This window comes from Bombina bombina, chromosome 1, assembly GCF_027579735.1.
Source record: "Bombina bombina isolate aBomBom1 chromosome 1, aBomBom1.pri, whole genome shotgun sequence".
In the NCBI taxonomy this organism is placed as follows: domain Eukaryota; kingdom Metazoa; phylum Chordata; class Amphibia; order Anura; family Bombinatoridae; genus Bombina; species Bombina bombina.
This window is the reverse complement of record NC_069499.1, coordinates 548,707,204-548,724,354: the sequence shown is the minus strand read 5'-3', so window position 1 is coordinate 548,724,354 and position 17,151 is coordinate 548,707,204. Positions and strand designations below refer to the sequence as shown.

At 41.2% G+C, this 17,151-nt stretch overlaps 1 protein-coding gene across 3 annotated transcripts in view; it reads left to right on the top strand.

Annotated features, from left to right (window-relative positions):
• Positions 1–17,151, top strand: part of CDK15 (cyclin dependent kinase 15) — a 657,391-nt gene that overhangs the window by 76,621 nt on the left and 563,619 nt on the right. For 2 of the 3 annotated variants that reach the window (XM_053698694.1, XM_053698693.1), the window contains exon 2: positions 4,872–4,983. The exons of the other annotated variant lie outside the window; for it this stretch is intronic. In XM_053698694.1, the coding sequence (XP_053554669.1) occupies positions 4,872–4,983 (112 nt within the window). The remainder of the gene's footprint in view (positions 1–4,871; positions 4,984–17,151) is intronic. 3 annotated transcript variants of the gene reach the window in all.

Here is a 17,151-nt window from a genome sequence, read left to right as displayed (position 1 = left end):
TATACGGATGTGTTAGTAGGTAATGTAAGATTTGCATGTATATGTACCAATTTTGGAAGTTAGGTCCTAAAAGTTCAATAATCTCGTCATATGTTTTCACAATGAAAAAGTAAGTGTGGTAATGAATTGCGAAGAGATGGTTGTGACTGTGATTGGAGTAGGTGTCGCAATGGGAATGTAGGGCTGGTCCTCAATGGTGTTTCAGGTGAGTGAGCGGTAGAGAATAAGGGGTGGTACTTTATATTTTTATCCCATATTTTATATATTTCTATTGTAGATCTGGAGTTTGTATTGTGATATTGACGCTGATTAGCCGGTATCCAGCAGTTACCACTCAGGTCGAGACTGCCAGCAAGTGAATGTTCCAACAGGACCCACTCTTTATTGGATGCGTGGTTACACCAGTCCACTATTGTCGTGAAGAAAACTGCAAGTCTATATTTGGGTATATTAGGGGCCCCAACTCCTCCTAATTCTTTAGAGTGATATAAAGTATTAGTAGTGAATCTAGGTCACTTGTGTGACTAGATAAATGAATTTAGTTGTTTTTGTATGTTAAAGATCATATGGTCTGGTAAAGGTATAGGTAGGGTCTGGAGGAGGTATAAGATTTTCGGAAGGATAATAATTTTTAACGCATTGACTTTTCCCAACCACGACAGGGACTTTTGCTTCCAAGAGCGTAGCATATTTTGTATAGTTGATTTCAGTGGATTATAATTCAGTGTGATTATATAGTCTAGGTATGGTGAGACATAAACTCCAAGGTATTTAATGGCTTTATTTTGAGTATGAAAACTGAATTGGTTTTGAATTTTCCTCAAACTAGATGTTGTTTGGTGAATGCCAAGTAGCTCAGATTTTGTAATGTTGATACTAAAATTGTGGTAAAGGCCATTTTCTGTAGACTTTGTATCAAGGGGGGGATTGAATGTTCAGGTTCTATAAGCGTTAGAAAAATATAATCTGCATACAATGTTATTTTGTATTCCATTAGACAATTGTAAAACCCTGAATGTTTCTGTTGTTCCTAATGTATGAGGCTAAAACTTCCTATGCTATGACAAACAGCAGTGGTAACAAGGAACAGCCTTGTCTTATGCCATTAGCAATGGTAAATGAAGTAGATGTAGAGTCATTTAATCTGATTTTTGCTTGAGGATTGTTATAGAGAGTAAAGATTTTTCCAATAAATTCTTGATGAAAGCCAAATTTTTGTAATGTACGATTTAAAAATTGCAAATCTAATCTATCAAAGGCCTTTTCCGCGTCCATAGAAAGGAACACGGAAGGGATTTAAAAGGTGATTGGGCAAAAATTGGCCGGGGTGGTGGGAGGTTTACCTGGTTTAGGTAATACTACTACGTGCGCTTCTAACATTGAGGGTGGGAACGGGTTATCTGCATTTGTTTCATTAAAAAGTGATGTAAGGAAAGAGGCTAAAGCAGATGAGAAGGTACAATCATACTTGGCTGCAAATACTTGGCTGGACTTTTACCCAGTTTCAGGGTTGAAAGTGTTTCTTTTAAGGATATTGGTCTATTGATCCAGGGCTGGACTGGGACCAAAAAGAGGCCCGGGCATTTTAGGGCAAAGAGCCCCCCCCCCACCCCCGCTCACCATTTCTTAGTTAACCAAACATGGCAAGTACAAATACACACATAATATATATATATATATATATATATATATATACAGTCCAGATAGAGGACAGCACAATCTTACGCCAATTCAACTGCCAAGGTGCACTGCAAACGAATTTGTATCCTCTCCAAGAACACAGGCACTCACTGGTCTTATAAAAGGTAATCCTTTATTCAATCCATTAAAACGATTATAATACCATGACGTTTCGGCACACCATTGTGCCTTTATCAAATGTGACAAAAATATTAAAAGCTTCATACCAAACTTACCCCAAATCACCACCTAAATACTATTGGAATACATCAAATGCCGCCAGTTCTCCGTGTGTGAAATCGGCGTCTGGCGTCATCAGGGAGCGCTAGGCTGTGCGCCCTGTGAGATCATGGAGCCGACGTTGCCATGGCAACATGTAAACAATACATGGTTTCTCGGCGGCTGTGTTGTGAACCAATAGATGTATTTGCATATCGAGTGTTACGCCGCATACACATATTAACGGAGATCCCCATACTTGGTGTTTGAAGGGGCAAAATATCGCTAATTTCCAAACTAATGAGCAAAAAGATGTATATATCGGCACAACACTCCAGGCAAATAACACTAAAAACAAAGTGCATAAAAAACATAGTGTATAAAAAACAGAATGCATTAAAAAGGAGCATCTATACAACATTGTATCCATATCACAATAAGTGAAAAGGACCAAAAAAGCATTTGATGTCAAAGAAGACAGTAAACCATGTCAATTTACATATAAAGTGAAATACCAGCTTACAGTCATGCCCACTCGTAATATGGTAGAAACATAGGAACAATATGTGAGAACTGTTTATATGTCCTATTATGAGACCCATATGCTACTGCAGGAAGAATAAGTTTACTCTGATTATATTACAAGAACAGATATTATCTAGTAGAAGGGGCTAAAGTCCAGCGAGGTATTGAGGCCGAATGGAGAGATGGTATTCATCCTGTAGATCCACTTGGTTTCGCATTGTAGTAAAAGATTCCCTCTATCACCTCCTCTCGGGAGTGGGGGTACATGGTCTATAAGCATCGTGCGTAGACTGGAAACCGCATGTTTATGTTGAATACAATGCCTAGCTACTGGTTGTTCTGATTCACCAGTGCGTAGAGCCTCACGTATCGCACATCGGTGGTTTGCCATGCGCTCGCGGAAAGTTGTTACAGTTTTGCCGATATAGACACTGGAACATGGGCAAATGATCATGTATACTACATATATGCTGGTGCAGGTAAGGCGATGCCTAATATCGAATCTTTTGTTGCTATGGGGGTGCTGAAAGGAATTGCCCCTAAGCATACCATTGCAGGTCACACATCCAGAACAGGGAAAACAGCCCATCTTCGTGGGTTTAAGCCAAGTATCCTTCTTGTAATTTCTTATTGGATCTGATTTAACCAATATATCCCTTAGATTATTTGCTCTTCGGTATGCTATTCTGGGGGCAGCAGCCCTCCCAAATGGTAGTATGGGATCACTGCCTACCACTGGCCAATGTCTCCGGACCGCCTCAGTGAGGTGTCTCGAGTCTGGAGTATATGTAGTGACCATATTGATCCGATCAGGGTCTGATTTGGTTGTCCTTTGACTTTTTCCCAGCTTAGTAGGATCCATAAGGTCATCCCGTGCTTTCTTGACCATCTCTCTAGTGTAGCCTCTCTCCACTAATTTTGCATCCATTTCTTCCAGTTGTTGATGTAGCATAGGTAGCTCACTATTGTTCCTAATGACACGAGTTGGGAGGTGACAATCCCCTTCTTTTGATGCAGAGGGTGAAAACAAGGAATTACGGTCAGTTGGTTTGGTGTAAAGAGAGGTACCAAACCGAGTTATACCCTCTGCATCAACTTTAAAAATGTTAATATCCAAAAAATGTACAGATACTGTACTGTATTCCAACTTAAACCTGATTGGACTAGCCATGGTATTCAAATGTGACACCCACTCAAGTAATGCTGGTTCACCACCTCTCCATACCAAGAACACATCATCGATATAGCGTGTGTAATACATGATGTTACTATTATCATGTGGCCGCATCAGAGTACGCTCATACCACGCCATGTAGAGATTCGCATAAGTGGGTGCCACATTTGAACCCATGGCTGTACCTGCGATTTGCAAAAAATAATCATTTTCAAATTTAAAATAGTTCTTCTCAAGGCAATGTGTTAACATTTTGCAAAGGAACTCGATGGGTGGACCACTGTACAAAGCATTGCCCTTATGATGAGGTATCACAGTGTAAACGCTGTCCACGTCCATGGTGACAAGCACATCATCAACACTTAAATCGGCATACTCCTTGAGAATACGGATCATATCTGGGGAATCCTTTAAGTAGGATTCATTATGTTTAACAACATGCTGGAGGTGCGAGTCAATGTATATTGCCAAACTGGATAGAATTGAGCCCCTAGCAGACACGATCGGTCTGCCAGGTGGATTCTGTAAGGTTTTGTGCACCTTTGGCAATAGGTAGAGTACAGGTACCTTTGGATAATCAGTGATAAGAAATGTCAACTCCTGTTCACTGAGTATGCCTGCCTCAAAGCCATCCTGTAGAAATCTGTCAATAACCCTTAACTCCACGATCTCACAGGGCGCACAGCCTAGCGCTCCCTGATGACGTCAGACGCCGATTTCACACAGGGAGAACTGGCGGCATGTGATGTATTCCAATAGTATTCCAATAGTATTTAGGTGGTGATTTGGGGTAAGTTTGGTATGAAGCTTTTAATATTTTTGTCACATTTGATAAAGGCACAATGGTGTGCCGAAACGTCATGGTATTATAATCGTTTTAATGGATTGAATAAAGGATTACCTTTTATAAGACCAGTGAGTGCCTGTGTTCTTGGAGAGGATACAAATTCGTTTTCAGTGCACCTTGGCAGTTGAATTGGCGTAAGATTGTGCTGTCCTCTATCTGGTCTGTATTTATACTTTTGCATTTTGGGATAAGCACTCCGATTACCTATATACACATGAACTGTGGATGTTGCACTATAATTGATATATGGATATGCTAAAGTGATATTGGAAACTTCACATCTAATCTTTACCTGCTTTTAAAGTATATAATTGGAGGTGCATCGGATACACATTGCTTGATGTTTATTTGTATGTGACACTAAACTACCGGCTTGCAGTTTTGTATACTTGCTATTCATATACTAACTGTTAACTTCTTTTAAAGATGGCTGAGTCAGCACAGTTTGACAACCTGTATCATGATGGAGATTTCAACACAGAGCCATTGGTCTTTACGGATGATGATGCAGAGAGAATCAGAATAAGTGACAAATTGAGTGAGTTGGGGGGTGACACCCCCATTAACATTTATCACAAATTGTTGAATTTAAGGAGGAAACAAATAGATTATCATTTACATGCAGTCTTTTTATCTGGGTATCACAAGAAGAAGTATATCCGTAGGGGATTTAGGGTGAAAAACATACCCACCCTAGGTCGCAATAATGTTGAATTTTGTAGAAGGTGGTGCTCCGTGTTAAATAAGTGCTCCTATGACCTGATGTTGTTGGTGATAGAGGAGGTCACTAGGTTAGAGAATAAAATTAAAAATGAAACTGAAATCATTAAACAAAACAGTATGCACATCCTGCTGGAGGACAAGAGTCAGGATTGGGTTACCAAACTGGAAGGTCTAGTCAGTAAGTACCGTAGTGACCTTATTGCATTCAAAAATAAGAAACTTAACAGTATTGAAACTGATTATAGAGAGAAACGTGTATATAAATGGCTACATGGCAAAGATGACACTGCACAGAATAATATGCGCCATAGAAACACATTGAGTATAGTTGATAGTAGTGGAGGAGATTCCTCAGGCCCGGAGGGTACCACCCCTAGTCAGGGTAATACCAGCAATAGTGAACACCCCCAATCTTTTTTTGGAGTGGCGACACGCTCGGCAGCAAAACCACCAACTATTCCCACTATAAGAAGAGAAGAGAGGGAAGAAAGATCAGAAGGGGGGGGCCACAAAAAAACAATTAGCAAGGAAAAAGTAGACATTATATTTAATCTTAGTAGCAGGCATTTGAGTGAAGCGGAAATATCCCTGCTAAATCGAGAGCTATCATTTATACCTACCCCCAAAACTGATTCTTTTGAAATGCTGGTTGATGTACATAAGTTACAAAGGCAGCTGAAATTAAGAGATCATTTTAGAAATGATACATATGTCCCCACCCCATTCAAGAAGAAGTCTACCTTTGAACCTGCCAATACACATAACTCTATCAGAGGATACACACGGGCTCTTAGCCATGATATCAAACAAATACCCCAACAAAAGACATATTTCAACTTGAGTAAATCTGAAGCACAGGCACTCACTGACCTGCGGATAAGGGGGGATCTGTTGTCATTTTAGATTACATAGAGTACAGGAATGAGGCACTCAGACAGTTAAGAGATAGCCATACTTATAAGAAATTATCTGGTAACCCTACATCAACATACAAAAGGGTTATTGACAGATTTCTATAGGATGGCTTTGAGGCAGGCATACTCTGTGAACAGGAGTTGACATTTCTTATCACTGATTATCCAAAGGTACCTGTACTCTACCTATTGCCAAAGGTGCACAAAACCTTACAGAATCCACCTGGCAGACCGATCGTGTCTGCCAGGGGCTCAATTCTATCCAGTTTGGCCATATACATTGACTCGCACCTCCAGCATGTTGTTAAACATACTGAATCCTACTTAAAGGATTCCCCAGATATGATCCGTATTCTCAAGGAGTATGCCAATTTAAGTGTTGATGATGTGCTTGTCACCATGGACGTGGACAGCCTTTACACTGTGATACCTCATCATGAGGGTGTGGAGGCTGTCAGGTCCATGGTGATGGGCAATGCTTTGTACAGTGGTCCACCCATTGAGTTCCTTTGCGAAATATTAACACATTGCCTTGAGAAGAACTATTTTAAATTTGAAAATGATTATTTTCTCTTGTTAAGTGTGTTCAGTCCACGGGTCATCCATTACTTATGGGATATATTCTCCTTCCCAACAGGAAGTTGCAAGAGGATCACCCAAGCAGAGCTGCTATATAGCTCCTCCCCTCACATGTCATACCCAGTCATTCTCTTGCAACCCTCAACAAAGAAGGAGGTCGCGAGAGGAGCTGGAGTTTTTACTTAACTATTCTTCAATCAAAAGTTTGTTATTTTAAATGGCACCGGAGTGTGCTGTTTTTCTATCTCAGGCAGTATTTGGAAGAAGAAACTGCCTGCGTTTTTTATCTATGATCTTAGCAGGCGTAACTAAGATCCACTGGCTGTTCTCGACATTCTGAGGAGTGGGGTAACTTCAGAAACTGGGAATAGCATGCGGGGTTCTCCGCAAATGAGGTATGTGCAGTACTTTATTTTCTGGGAATGGAATTGACTAAGAAAATACTGCTGTTACCGTATGATGTAAGTACAGCCTTAAATGCAGTAGTAGCAACTGGTATCAGGCTGATAAATGTATGCGCAGTCGAGTTATATTCTAGGGACTAGAATTTGACTGAGAAAATACTGTTAACACTGAAATAATACTTAAGCCTTCTCTGCAGTGGTAGCGACTGGTAGCAGGCTTAGTGATAGCTTTGCATGACATTGAAAAATGTTGTTTTTTAATAAAACGTTTACTGGCATGTTATTCGTTTTTGTGAGGTACTTTGGTGATAAATCGCTTTGGGCATGATTTTTTTCCACATGGCTAACATATTTTTCTGCATGGAAACCGTTATATCAGGGCTCCCACTGTTATGATTGGAGTGGGAGGGCCCTTGTTTTAGCGCCTTGTTGCGCAGTTAAAATTATTGCTTCTTCCTCCTTGATCCAGGACGTCTCTAGAGAGCTCAGGGGTCTGCAAATTTCATTTGTGAGGGAGGTAATCAGTCACAGCAGATCTGTGACAGTGTGCTGACTGTGATTAAAAGCGTTAAATCTTAATTGATATCTGTTTTATCCGTTTTGGGTATTGAGGGGTTAATCATCCTTTTGCTAATGGGTGCAATCCTCTGCTAATAATACACTTCTTGTTAAGAATTGTTTAATTATATCTGTATTTTTGAAGCGCTTCAGCGTTTTTTATATTGCTTGTAAACTTATTGAAAGTGATTTCCAAGCTTGTTAGTTTCATTGCTAAGTCTGTTTTAAACATGTCTGATTCAGAGGAAACTGTTTGTTCATCATGTTCAAAAGCCAATGTGGAGCCCAATAGAACGATGTGTACCAATTGTATTGATATTGCTTTGAATAAAAGTCAATCTGTACCGATAAAGAAGCTATCACCAGACAACGAGGGGGAAGTTATGCCGCCTAACTCTCCTCACGTGTCAGTACCTGCGTCTCCCGCTCGGGAGATGCGTAGGATTGAGACACCTAGTACATCTAGGCCCTTACAAATCACTTTACATGATATGGCTAATGTTATGAAAGAAGTATTATATAATATGCCCGAATTAAGGGGCAAACGCGATAGCTCTGGGTTAAGGACAGAGCGCGCTGATGACACGAGAGCCATGTCTGATACTGCGTCACAATTTGCAGAACATGAGGACGGTGAGCTTCATTCTGTCGGTGACGGTTCTGATCCGGGGAGACCGGATTCAGAAATTTCAAATTTTAAATTTAAGCTTGAGAACCTCCGTGTGTTACTAGGGGAGGTATTAGCGGCTCTGAATGATTGCGACACGGTGGCAATTCCAGAGAAATTGTGTAGGTTGGATAGATACTATGCGGTACCGGTGTGTACTGACGTTTTTCCTATACCAAAAAGACTTACAGAAATTATAAGTAAGGAGTGGGATAGACCCGGTGTGCCTTTTTCCCCTCCCCCGATATTTAGAAAAATGTTCCCTATAGACGCCACCACACGAGACTTATGGCAGACGGTCCCTAAGGTGGAGGGAGCAGTTTCTACGTTAGCCAAGCGTACCACTATCCCGGTGGAGGATAGCTGTGCTTTCTCAGATCCAATGGATAAAAAATTAGAGGGTTATCTTAAGAAAATGTTTGTTCAACAGGGTTTTATATTGCAGCCTCTTGCATGCATTGCGCCTGTCACGGCTGCAGCGGCATTCTGGTTTGAGTCTCTGGAAGAGGCGATTCGCACAGAGCCGTTGGATGAGGCCTTGAGCAAAGTTAGAACCCTTAAGCAAGCTAATGCGTTTGTTTCAGATGCCGTAGTACATCAGCGGATGTAACTTCCAAGTCTAAACTACTTAACATTCCTTTCAAAGGGCAGACCTTATTCGGGCCCGGCTTGAAGGAAATTATTGCTGACATTACGGGAGGTAAGGGCCACGCCCTTCCTCAGGACAGGGCCAAACCAAAGGCCAAACAGTCTAATTTTCGTGCCTTTCGTAACTTCAAGGCAGGAGCAGCATCGACTTCCTCCGCTCCAAAACAGGAAGGAACTACTGCTCGTTACAGACAGGGTTGGAAAGGCAACCAGTCATGGAACAAGGGCAAGCAGGCCAGAAAGCCTACCCCGCCCCTAAGACAGCATGAAGTCAGGGCCCCCTATACGGAGACGGATTTAGTGGGGGGCAGACTTTCTCTCTTTGCCCAGGCTTGGGCAAGAGATGTGCAGGATCCCTGGACGTTAAAGATTATATCTCAGGGATACCTTCTGGATTTCAAAACCTCTCCTCCACAAGGGAGGTTCCATCTTTCGAGGTTATCGACAAACCTAGTAAAGAGAGAGGCATTTCTACAATGTGTACAAGACCTCTTAATCATGGGGGTGATCCACTCAGTTCCGCGATCGGAACAGGGACAAGGATTTTACTCAAATGTATTTGTGGTTCCCAAAAAAGAGGGAACCTTCAGACCAATCTTGGACTTAAAGATCTTAAACAAATTCCTAAGGGTACCATCGTTCAAGATGGAAACCATTCGAACCATCCTACCCATGATCCAAGAGGGTCAATATATGACCACGGTGGACTTAAAGGATGCTTACCTTCATATACCGATTCACAAAGATCATTATCGGTACCTGAGGTTTGCCTTTCTAGACAGGCATTACCAGTTTGTGGCTCTTCCCTTCGGGTTAGCCACGGCCCCGAGAATTTTTACGAAGGTTCTGGGCTCACTTCTGGCGGTACTAAGACCACGAGGCATAGCGGTGGCTCCGTACCTAGACGACATTCTGATACAAGCGTCAAGTTTTCAGAATGCAAAGTCTCATACAGAGATAGTTCTAGCATTTCTGAGGTTGCATGGGTGGAAAGTGAACGTGGAAAAGAGTTCTCTGTTACCACTCACAAGGGTTCCTTTTCTAGGGACTCTTATAGATTCTGTAGAGATGAAGATTTACCTGACGGAGTCCAGGTTATCAAAGATTCTCAATGCTTGCCGTGTCCTTCATTCCGTTCCAAGCCCATCAGTAGCTCAGTGCATGGAGGTAATCGGCTTAATGGTCGCGGCAATGGACATAGTGCCATTTGCGCGCCTGCATCTCAGACCGCTGCAACTATGCATGCTCAGTCAATGGAACGGGGATTACTCAGATCTGTCCCCTTTGCTAAATCTGGACCAGGAGACCAGAGATTCGCTTCTCTGGTGGTTGTCACCGGTTCATCTGTCCAAAGGAATGACCTTTCGCAGGCCAGATTGGACGATTGTAACAACGGATGCCAGCCTTCTAGGCTGGGGAGCAGTCTGGAATTCCCTGAAGGCTCAGGGATCGTGGACTCAGGAGGAGAAACTCCTCCCAATAAACATTCTAGAATTAAGAGCAATATTCAATGCTCTTCTAGCTTGGCCTCAGTTAGCAAAGCTGAGGTTCATCAGATTTCAGTCGGACAATATCACGACTGTGGCTTACATCAATCATCAAGGGGGAACCAGGAGTTCCCTAGCGATGTTGGAAGTCTCGAAGATAATTCGCTGGGCAGAGTCTCACTCTTGCCACCTGTCAGCGATTCACATCCCAGGCGTAGAGAACTGGGAGGCGGATTTCCTAAGTCGACAGACTTTTCATCCGGGAGAGTGGGAACTTCACCCGGAGGTATTTGCTCAACTGATTTGTCGTTGGGGCAAACCGGATCTGGATCTCATGGCATCTCGCCAGAACGCAAAGCTTCCTTGTTACGGATCCAGGTCCAGGGACCGGGAGCGGTGCTGGTAGATGCATTAGCAGCCCCTTGGGTTTTCAACATAGCTTATGTGTTTCCACCATTTCCGTTGCTACCTCGGCTGATTGCCAGGATCAAACAGGAGAGGGCATCGGTAATTCTGATAGCGCCTGCGTGGCCACGCAGGACCTGGTATGCAGACCTAGTGGACATGTCGTCCTGTCCACCATGGTCTCTTCCTCTGAGGCAGGACCTTCTAATTCAGGGTCCTTTCAACCATCCAAACCTAATTTCTCTGAGGCTGACTGCCTGGAAATTGAACGCTTGATTCTATCAAAGCGTGGGTTTTCGGATTCGGTTATTGATACATTAATACAGGCTCGGAAACCTGTGACAAGAAAAATGTACCATAAGATATGGCGTAAATATTTATATTGGTGCGAATCCAAGAGTTACTCATGGAGTAAGGTTAGGATTCCTAGGATATTAGCTTTTATACAAGAGGGTTTAGAAAAGGGTTTATCCGCTATTTCGCTAAAGGGACAGATTTTAGCTCTGTCTATTCTTTTACACAAACGTCTGGCATAGCATTCAGACGTCCAGGCCTTTTGTCAGGCTTTGGCTAGAATTAAGCCTGTGTTTAAAGCTGTTGCTCCTCCGTGGAGCTTAAACTTGGTTCTTAAAGTTCTTCAGGGTGTTCCGTTTGAACCCCTTCATTCCATTGATATTAAGCTTTTATCTTGGAAAGTTTTGTTTTTGATGGCTATTTCCTCGGCTCGAAGAGTCTCTGAGTTATCTGCCTTACATTGTGATTCTCCTTATCTGATCTTTCATTCAGACAAGGTAGTTCTGCGTACTAAACCTGGGTTTTTACCTAAGGTTGTTTCTAACAGGAATATCAATCAAGAGATTGTTGTTCCATCATTATGTCCTAATCCTTCTTCAAAGAAGGAACGTCTTTTGCATAATCTAGACGTGGTCCGTGCTCTGAAGTTCTACTTACAGGCAACTAAAGATTTTAGACAAACTTCTTCTCTGTTTGTCGTTTACTCTGGACAGAGGAGAGGTCAAAAGGCTTCGGCTACCTCTCTCTCTTTTTGGCTTCGTAGCATAATACGTTTAGCCTATGAGACTGCTGGACAGCAGCCTCCTGAAAGAATTACATCTCATTCCACCAGAGCTGTGGCTTCCACCTGGGCCTTTAAGAATGAGGCCTCTGTTGAACAGATTTGCAAGGCTGCAACTTGGTCTTCACTTCATACTTTTTCCAAATTTTACAAATTTGACACTTTCGCTTCTTCGGAGGCTGGTTTTGGGAGAAAGGTTCTACAGGCAGTGGTTCCTTCTGTTTAATGTTCCTGCCTTGTCCCTCCCATCATCCGTGTACTTAGCTTTGGTATTGGTATCCCATAAGTAATGGATGACCCGTGGACTGAACACACTTAACAAGAGAAAACATAATTTATGCTTGCCTGATAAATTTATTTCTCTTGTAGTGTGTTCAGTCCACGGCCCGCCCTGTCTTTTTCAGGCAGGTTCTAAATTTTAAAATTATAACTCCAGTCACCACTGCACCTTATAGTTTCTCCTTTCTCGTCTTGTTTCGGTCGAATGACTGGATATGACATGTGAGGGGAGGAGCTATATAGCAGCTCTGCTTGGGTGATCCTCTTGCAACTTCCTGTTGGGAAGGAGAATATATCCCATAAGTAATGGATGACCCGTGGACTGAACACACTACAAGAGAAATAAATTTATCAGGCAAGCATAAATTATGTTTTTTTGCAAATCGCAGGTACAGCCATGGGTTCAAATGTGGCACCCACTTATGCGAATCTCTACATGGCGTGGTATGAGCGTACTCTGATGCGGCCACATGATAATAGTAACATAATGTATTACACACGCTATATCGATGATGTGTTCTTGGTATGGAGAGGTGGTGAACCAGCATTACTTGAGTGGGTGTCACATTTGAATACCATGGCTAGTCCAATCAGGTTTAAGTTGGAATACAGTAAAGTATCTGTACATTTTTTGGATCTTAACATTTTTAAAGTTGATGCAGAGGGTATAACTCGGTTTGGTACCTCTCTTTACACCAAACCAACTGACCGCAATTCCTTGTTGGATGCGAGGAGTTTTCACCCTCTGCATCAAAAGAAGGGGATTGTCACCTCCCAACTCACTCGTGTCATTAGGAACAATAGTGAGCTACCTATGCTACATCAAAAACTGGAAGAAATGGATGCAAAATTAGTGGAGAGAGGCTACACTAGAGAGATGGTCAAGAAAGCACGGGTTGACCTTATGGATCCTACTAAGCTGGGAAAAAGTCAAAGGACAACCAAGTCAGACCCTGATCGGATCAATATGGTCACTACATATACTCCAGACTCGAGACACCTCACTGAGGCGGTCCGGAGACATTGGCCAGTGGTAGGCAGTGATCCCACACTACCATTTGGGAGGGCTGCTGCCCCCAGAATAGCATACAGAAGAGCAAATAATCTAAGGGATATATTGGTTTAATCAGATCCAATAAGAAATTACAAGAAGGATACTTGGCTTAAACCCACGAAGATGGGCTGTTTTCCCTGTTCTGGATGTGTGACCTGCAATGGTATGCTTAGGGGCAATTCCTTTCAGCACCCCCATAGCAACAAAAGATTCAATATTAGGCATCGCCTTACCTGCACCAGCATATATGTAGTATACATGATCATTTGCCCATGTTCCAGTGTCTATATCGGCAAAACTGTAACAACTTTCCGCGAGCGCATGGCAAACCACCGATGTGCGATACGTGAGGCTCTACGCACTGGTGAATCAGAACAACCAGTAGCTAGGCATTGTATTCAACATAAACATGCGGTTTCCAGTCTATGCACGATGCTTATAGACCATGTACCCCCACTCCCGAGAGGAGGTGATAGAGGGAATCTTTTACTACAATGCGAAACCAAGTGGATCTACAGGCTGAATACCATCTCTCCATTCGGCCTCAATACCTTGCTGGACTTTAGCCCCTTCTACTAGATAATATCTGTTCTTGTAATATAATCAGAGAAAACTTATTCTTCCTGCAGTAGCATATGGGTCTCATAATAGGACATATAAACAGTTCTCACATATTGTTCCTATGTTTCTACCATATTACGAGTGGGCATGACTGTAAGCTGGTATTTCACTTTATATGTAAATTGACATGGTTTACTGTCTTCTTGGTCCTTTTCACTTATTGTGATATGGATACAATGTTGTATAGATGCTCCTTTTTAATGCATTCTGTTTTTTATACACTATGTTTTTTATGCACTTTGTTTTTAGTGTTATTTGCCTGGAGTGTTGTGCCGATATATACATCTTTTTGCTCATTAGTTTGGAAATTAGCGATATTTTGCCCCTTCAAACACCAAGTATGGGGATCTCCGTTAATATGTGTATGCGGCGTAACAATCAATATGCAAATACATCTATTGGTTCACAACACAGCCGCCGAGAAACCATGTATTGTTTACATGTTGCCATGGCAACGTCGGCTCCACGATCTCACAGGGCGCACAGCCTAGCGCTCCCTGATGACGTCAGACGCCGATTTCACACACGGAGAACTGGCGGCATGTGATGTATTCCAATAGTATTTAGGTGGTGATTTGGGGTAAGTTTGGTATGAAGCTTTTAATATTTTTGTCACATTTGATAAAGGCACAATGGTGTGCCGAAACGTCATGGTATTATAATTGTTTTAATGGATTGAATAAAGGATTACCTTTTATAAGACCAGTGAGTGCCTGTGTTCTTGGAGAGGATATATATATAAATATATATATATGTGTGTGTGTGCTAGCATACAAAAGAAGGTAGAAAGCACTCCAAAATTTCAACATTTATTGTGATGTTTTGGGATTTAAAAATTACCCCTTCTTATGATTTTATATATATATATATATATATATATATATATATATATATATATATATATATATATATATATATATATGATAGAAATAAAAAAGATCAGCGCTAGAAGTTTATGAGTGTGCTGTTGGTCTTAATATATCTTCCCATCCACTACTGGAAAATATATGTATATGCAGGACCCTTGCTAGTTAAGCATCAAACAGTCTCATTCAGTCAAGTATGGCAAGTCTATGGATGTATATTGTTCATTAATATCCACAATGCTAGTTCCTGTGTGCTGTGGAGGAGTAGGCTGCTCGTCTGAGAGAAGAAGAAAGATCCCCCGCAGGGCAAGGTTCCTCTTAGTGATCTAGAAGAGTGTGAGACAAAACAAGCGCCCAGAGGCACACTTCGTGTAGTACGTTTAGATAAATAACTTATACTTTAACAGTTGGAAAAAATCCGCTCTCACCTGATTCAACCTCAGCTTATGAGGTATGTAATAAGCGCTTCTGTTTATATACTCAGGTCTCGTATCGCCCTCCTATAGGTCCTCAGGTCTCCAGTTCCTCCTTGGAGTCTGCAGAGTGTTCCTGGATCTCTGCAGCCTATATCTAGAAGGGGACTAGGGCATAGGAGTACGATAGTGTGTACTGTTTAAAATATACAACTACCAGGTTATAGTGATAAAAACAGGTGTTTATTTATATATGTACACACAAAAAGATATCGTTTTTAACAGTGCAAGATAAAAGCCCCTACAGGTATTTCTTTGTAGGAGAAGAGAGAGAAATATTCCACGTTTAGCAGAAAAAACACTATAGAGCTGTAGTCATACAGGTGTTACATCCAGCATGCAGTGCTAGAAACACAAGTGACTAAATTGCTCTGATAAATATATAAACAAGTATGGAGCACCAAAGGATATTCGCAGATCTGCTTATATAAGTAGATATTAAAGCAGTCCAATCCTTTATGCAGCTCCGTGTAGGTGTATAGGCACAGCGTGCAATGTCAGCGGGGGGCGGAGCCTAACGCGTTTCGTAACCAATGGGTTACTTCATCAGAGGTGTGGGCCGCCCCCCTACCTTGATCTATTTATACGCATTAGTGAGGCTAGTCTGCCTCCTGTGTGCCCCTCTATCGCCATTTTGAATAAGGGCAGACAAATTTGTGCTTATTTCGTATTTACATAAAGTGTGCAATATTACTTAGACACGCAGTAGTATCCCAAACATATAATCCATTGTGTACATGGTCTACATGTTCTTTCAGAGAATGCTAAAACATATTAGTCTCCTCACATGTTTAAATCCTATGTCAAATTCCTTCAGCTGCAAAGCATACCAGCTGGTGAATTTACATAAGACAACATAATCTTAGAGGCATAGTTACACGTTTTAAGTTTTACACAGATTAAATAAAAAGTGATTAGATAAATAGAATCTATATATATAACATTTTAAAACTTTATAAAATTATTTAAAACTTTAAAATAGTACATTGTAAAGAAGCATGTTATAAAATAATGTTTCATAGGGTTCCCTGTTTTTATTATTATTACAGGACCACTTAAAACCGCTGTTAGTTTGTAAGTAGATGATGGGTATATTGTTTTTGTATTTAAAACAATTTTTCTATAACTATCACAGCCTTTGTGTATAAAAGCTGATCATTGTTTATTATATTAGTATGTGTTTCTGTTTCTATTAATACGTATTAAGAATGGACACAATAAAATACTATCTTGGATTATTACAGAAAGGCTGCAAGGTCAATATCTCTGTTTAGCCCTTTGGGTTCTAGAGTTTCTAGTTTATGAATCCACATCGTCTCCCGTTTGCGTAATTCTAGGAGTCTACTACCCCCTCTTTTACCTGGTAGTATGTGGTCTATTGCTTTAATAAAAAATTCCTTGTTATTTTTTCCATGAACCTGAGAAAAGTGGGTTATTAGTGGGTTTTTTAGTATACCTGCCTCAATATTTTTCATATGCTCAAGGCAGCGAATTTTAAGACCCCGTGTCGTGCGCCCTATATACCTTTTAGGGTTGCTGCATGTGCATTCTAACATGTAAACAACAAAGTCTGATTTGCAGTTTAGTAAGCCTTTAATGGGGTAATTGTCTCCCTTTGTCCCGCTATCAATATATTTGTTATACTTTTTCTCTTTGTGTGTATGTGCACAACAGACGCAGTTCTTTCTATAGCACTTATAGAAGCCTTGTAGATTCGTGATCTTACCACTACCTTTTTTCTTTGTTAATTGTGTATCGCTAGGTGCCAAGAGGTTTTTCAAATTTTTATTTTTTTTATAGGTAACATTTGGTCTATTTCCTATAGTATCCTTAAGTATAGGGTCATTCTTTAGTATTGACCAATTCTTTTGTAATATATTTTTGATTTTCCAGTGTCCTTCATTGAATGTAGTGACAAAGTTAATTCTATTATCCCTTTTATGTCTGACAGTA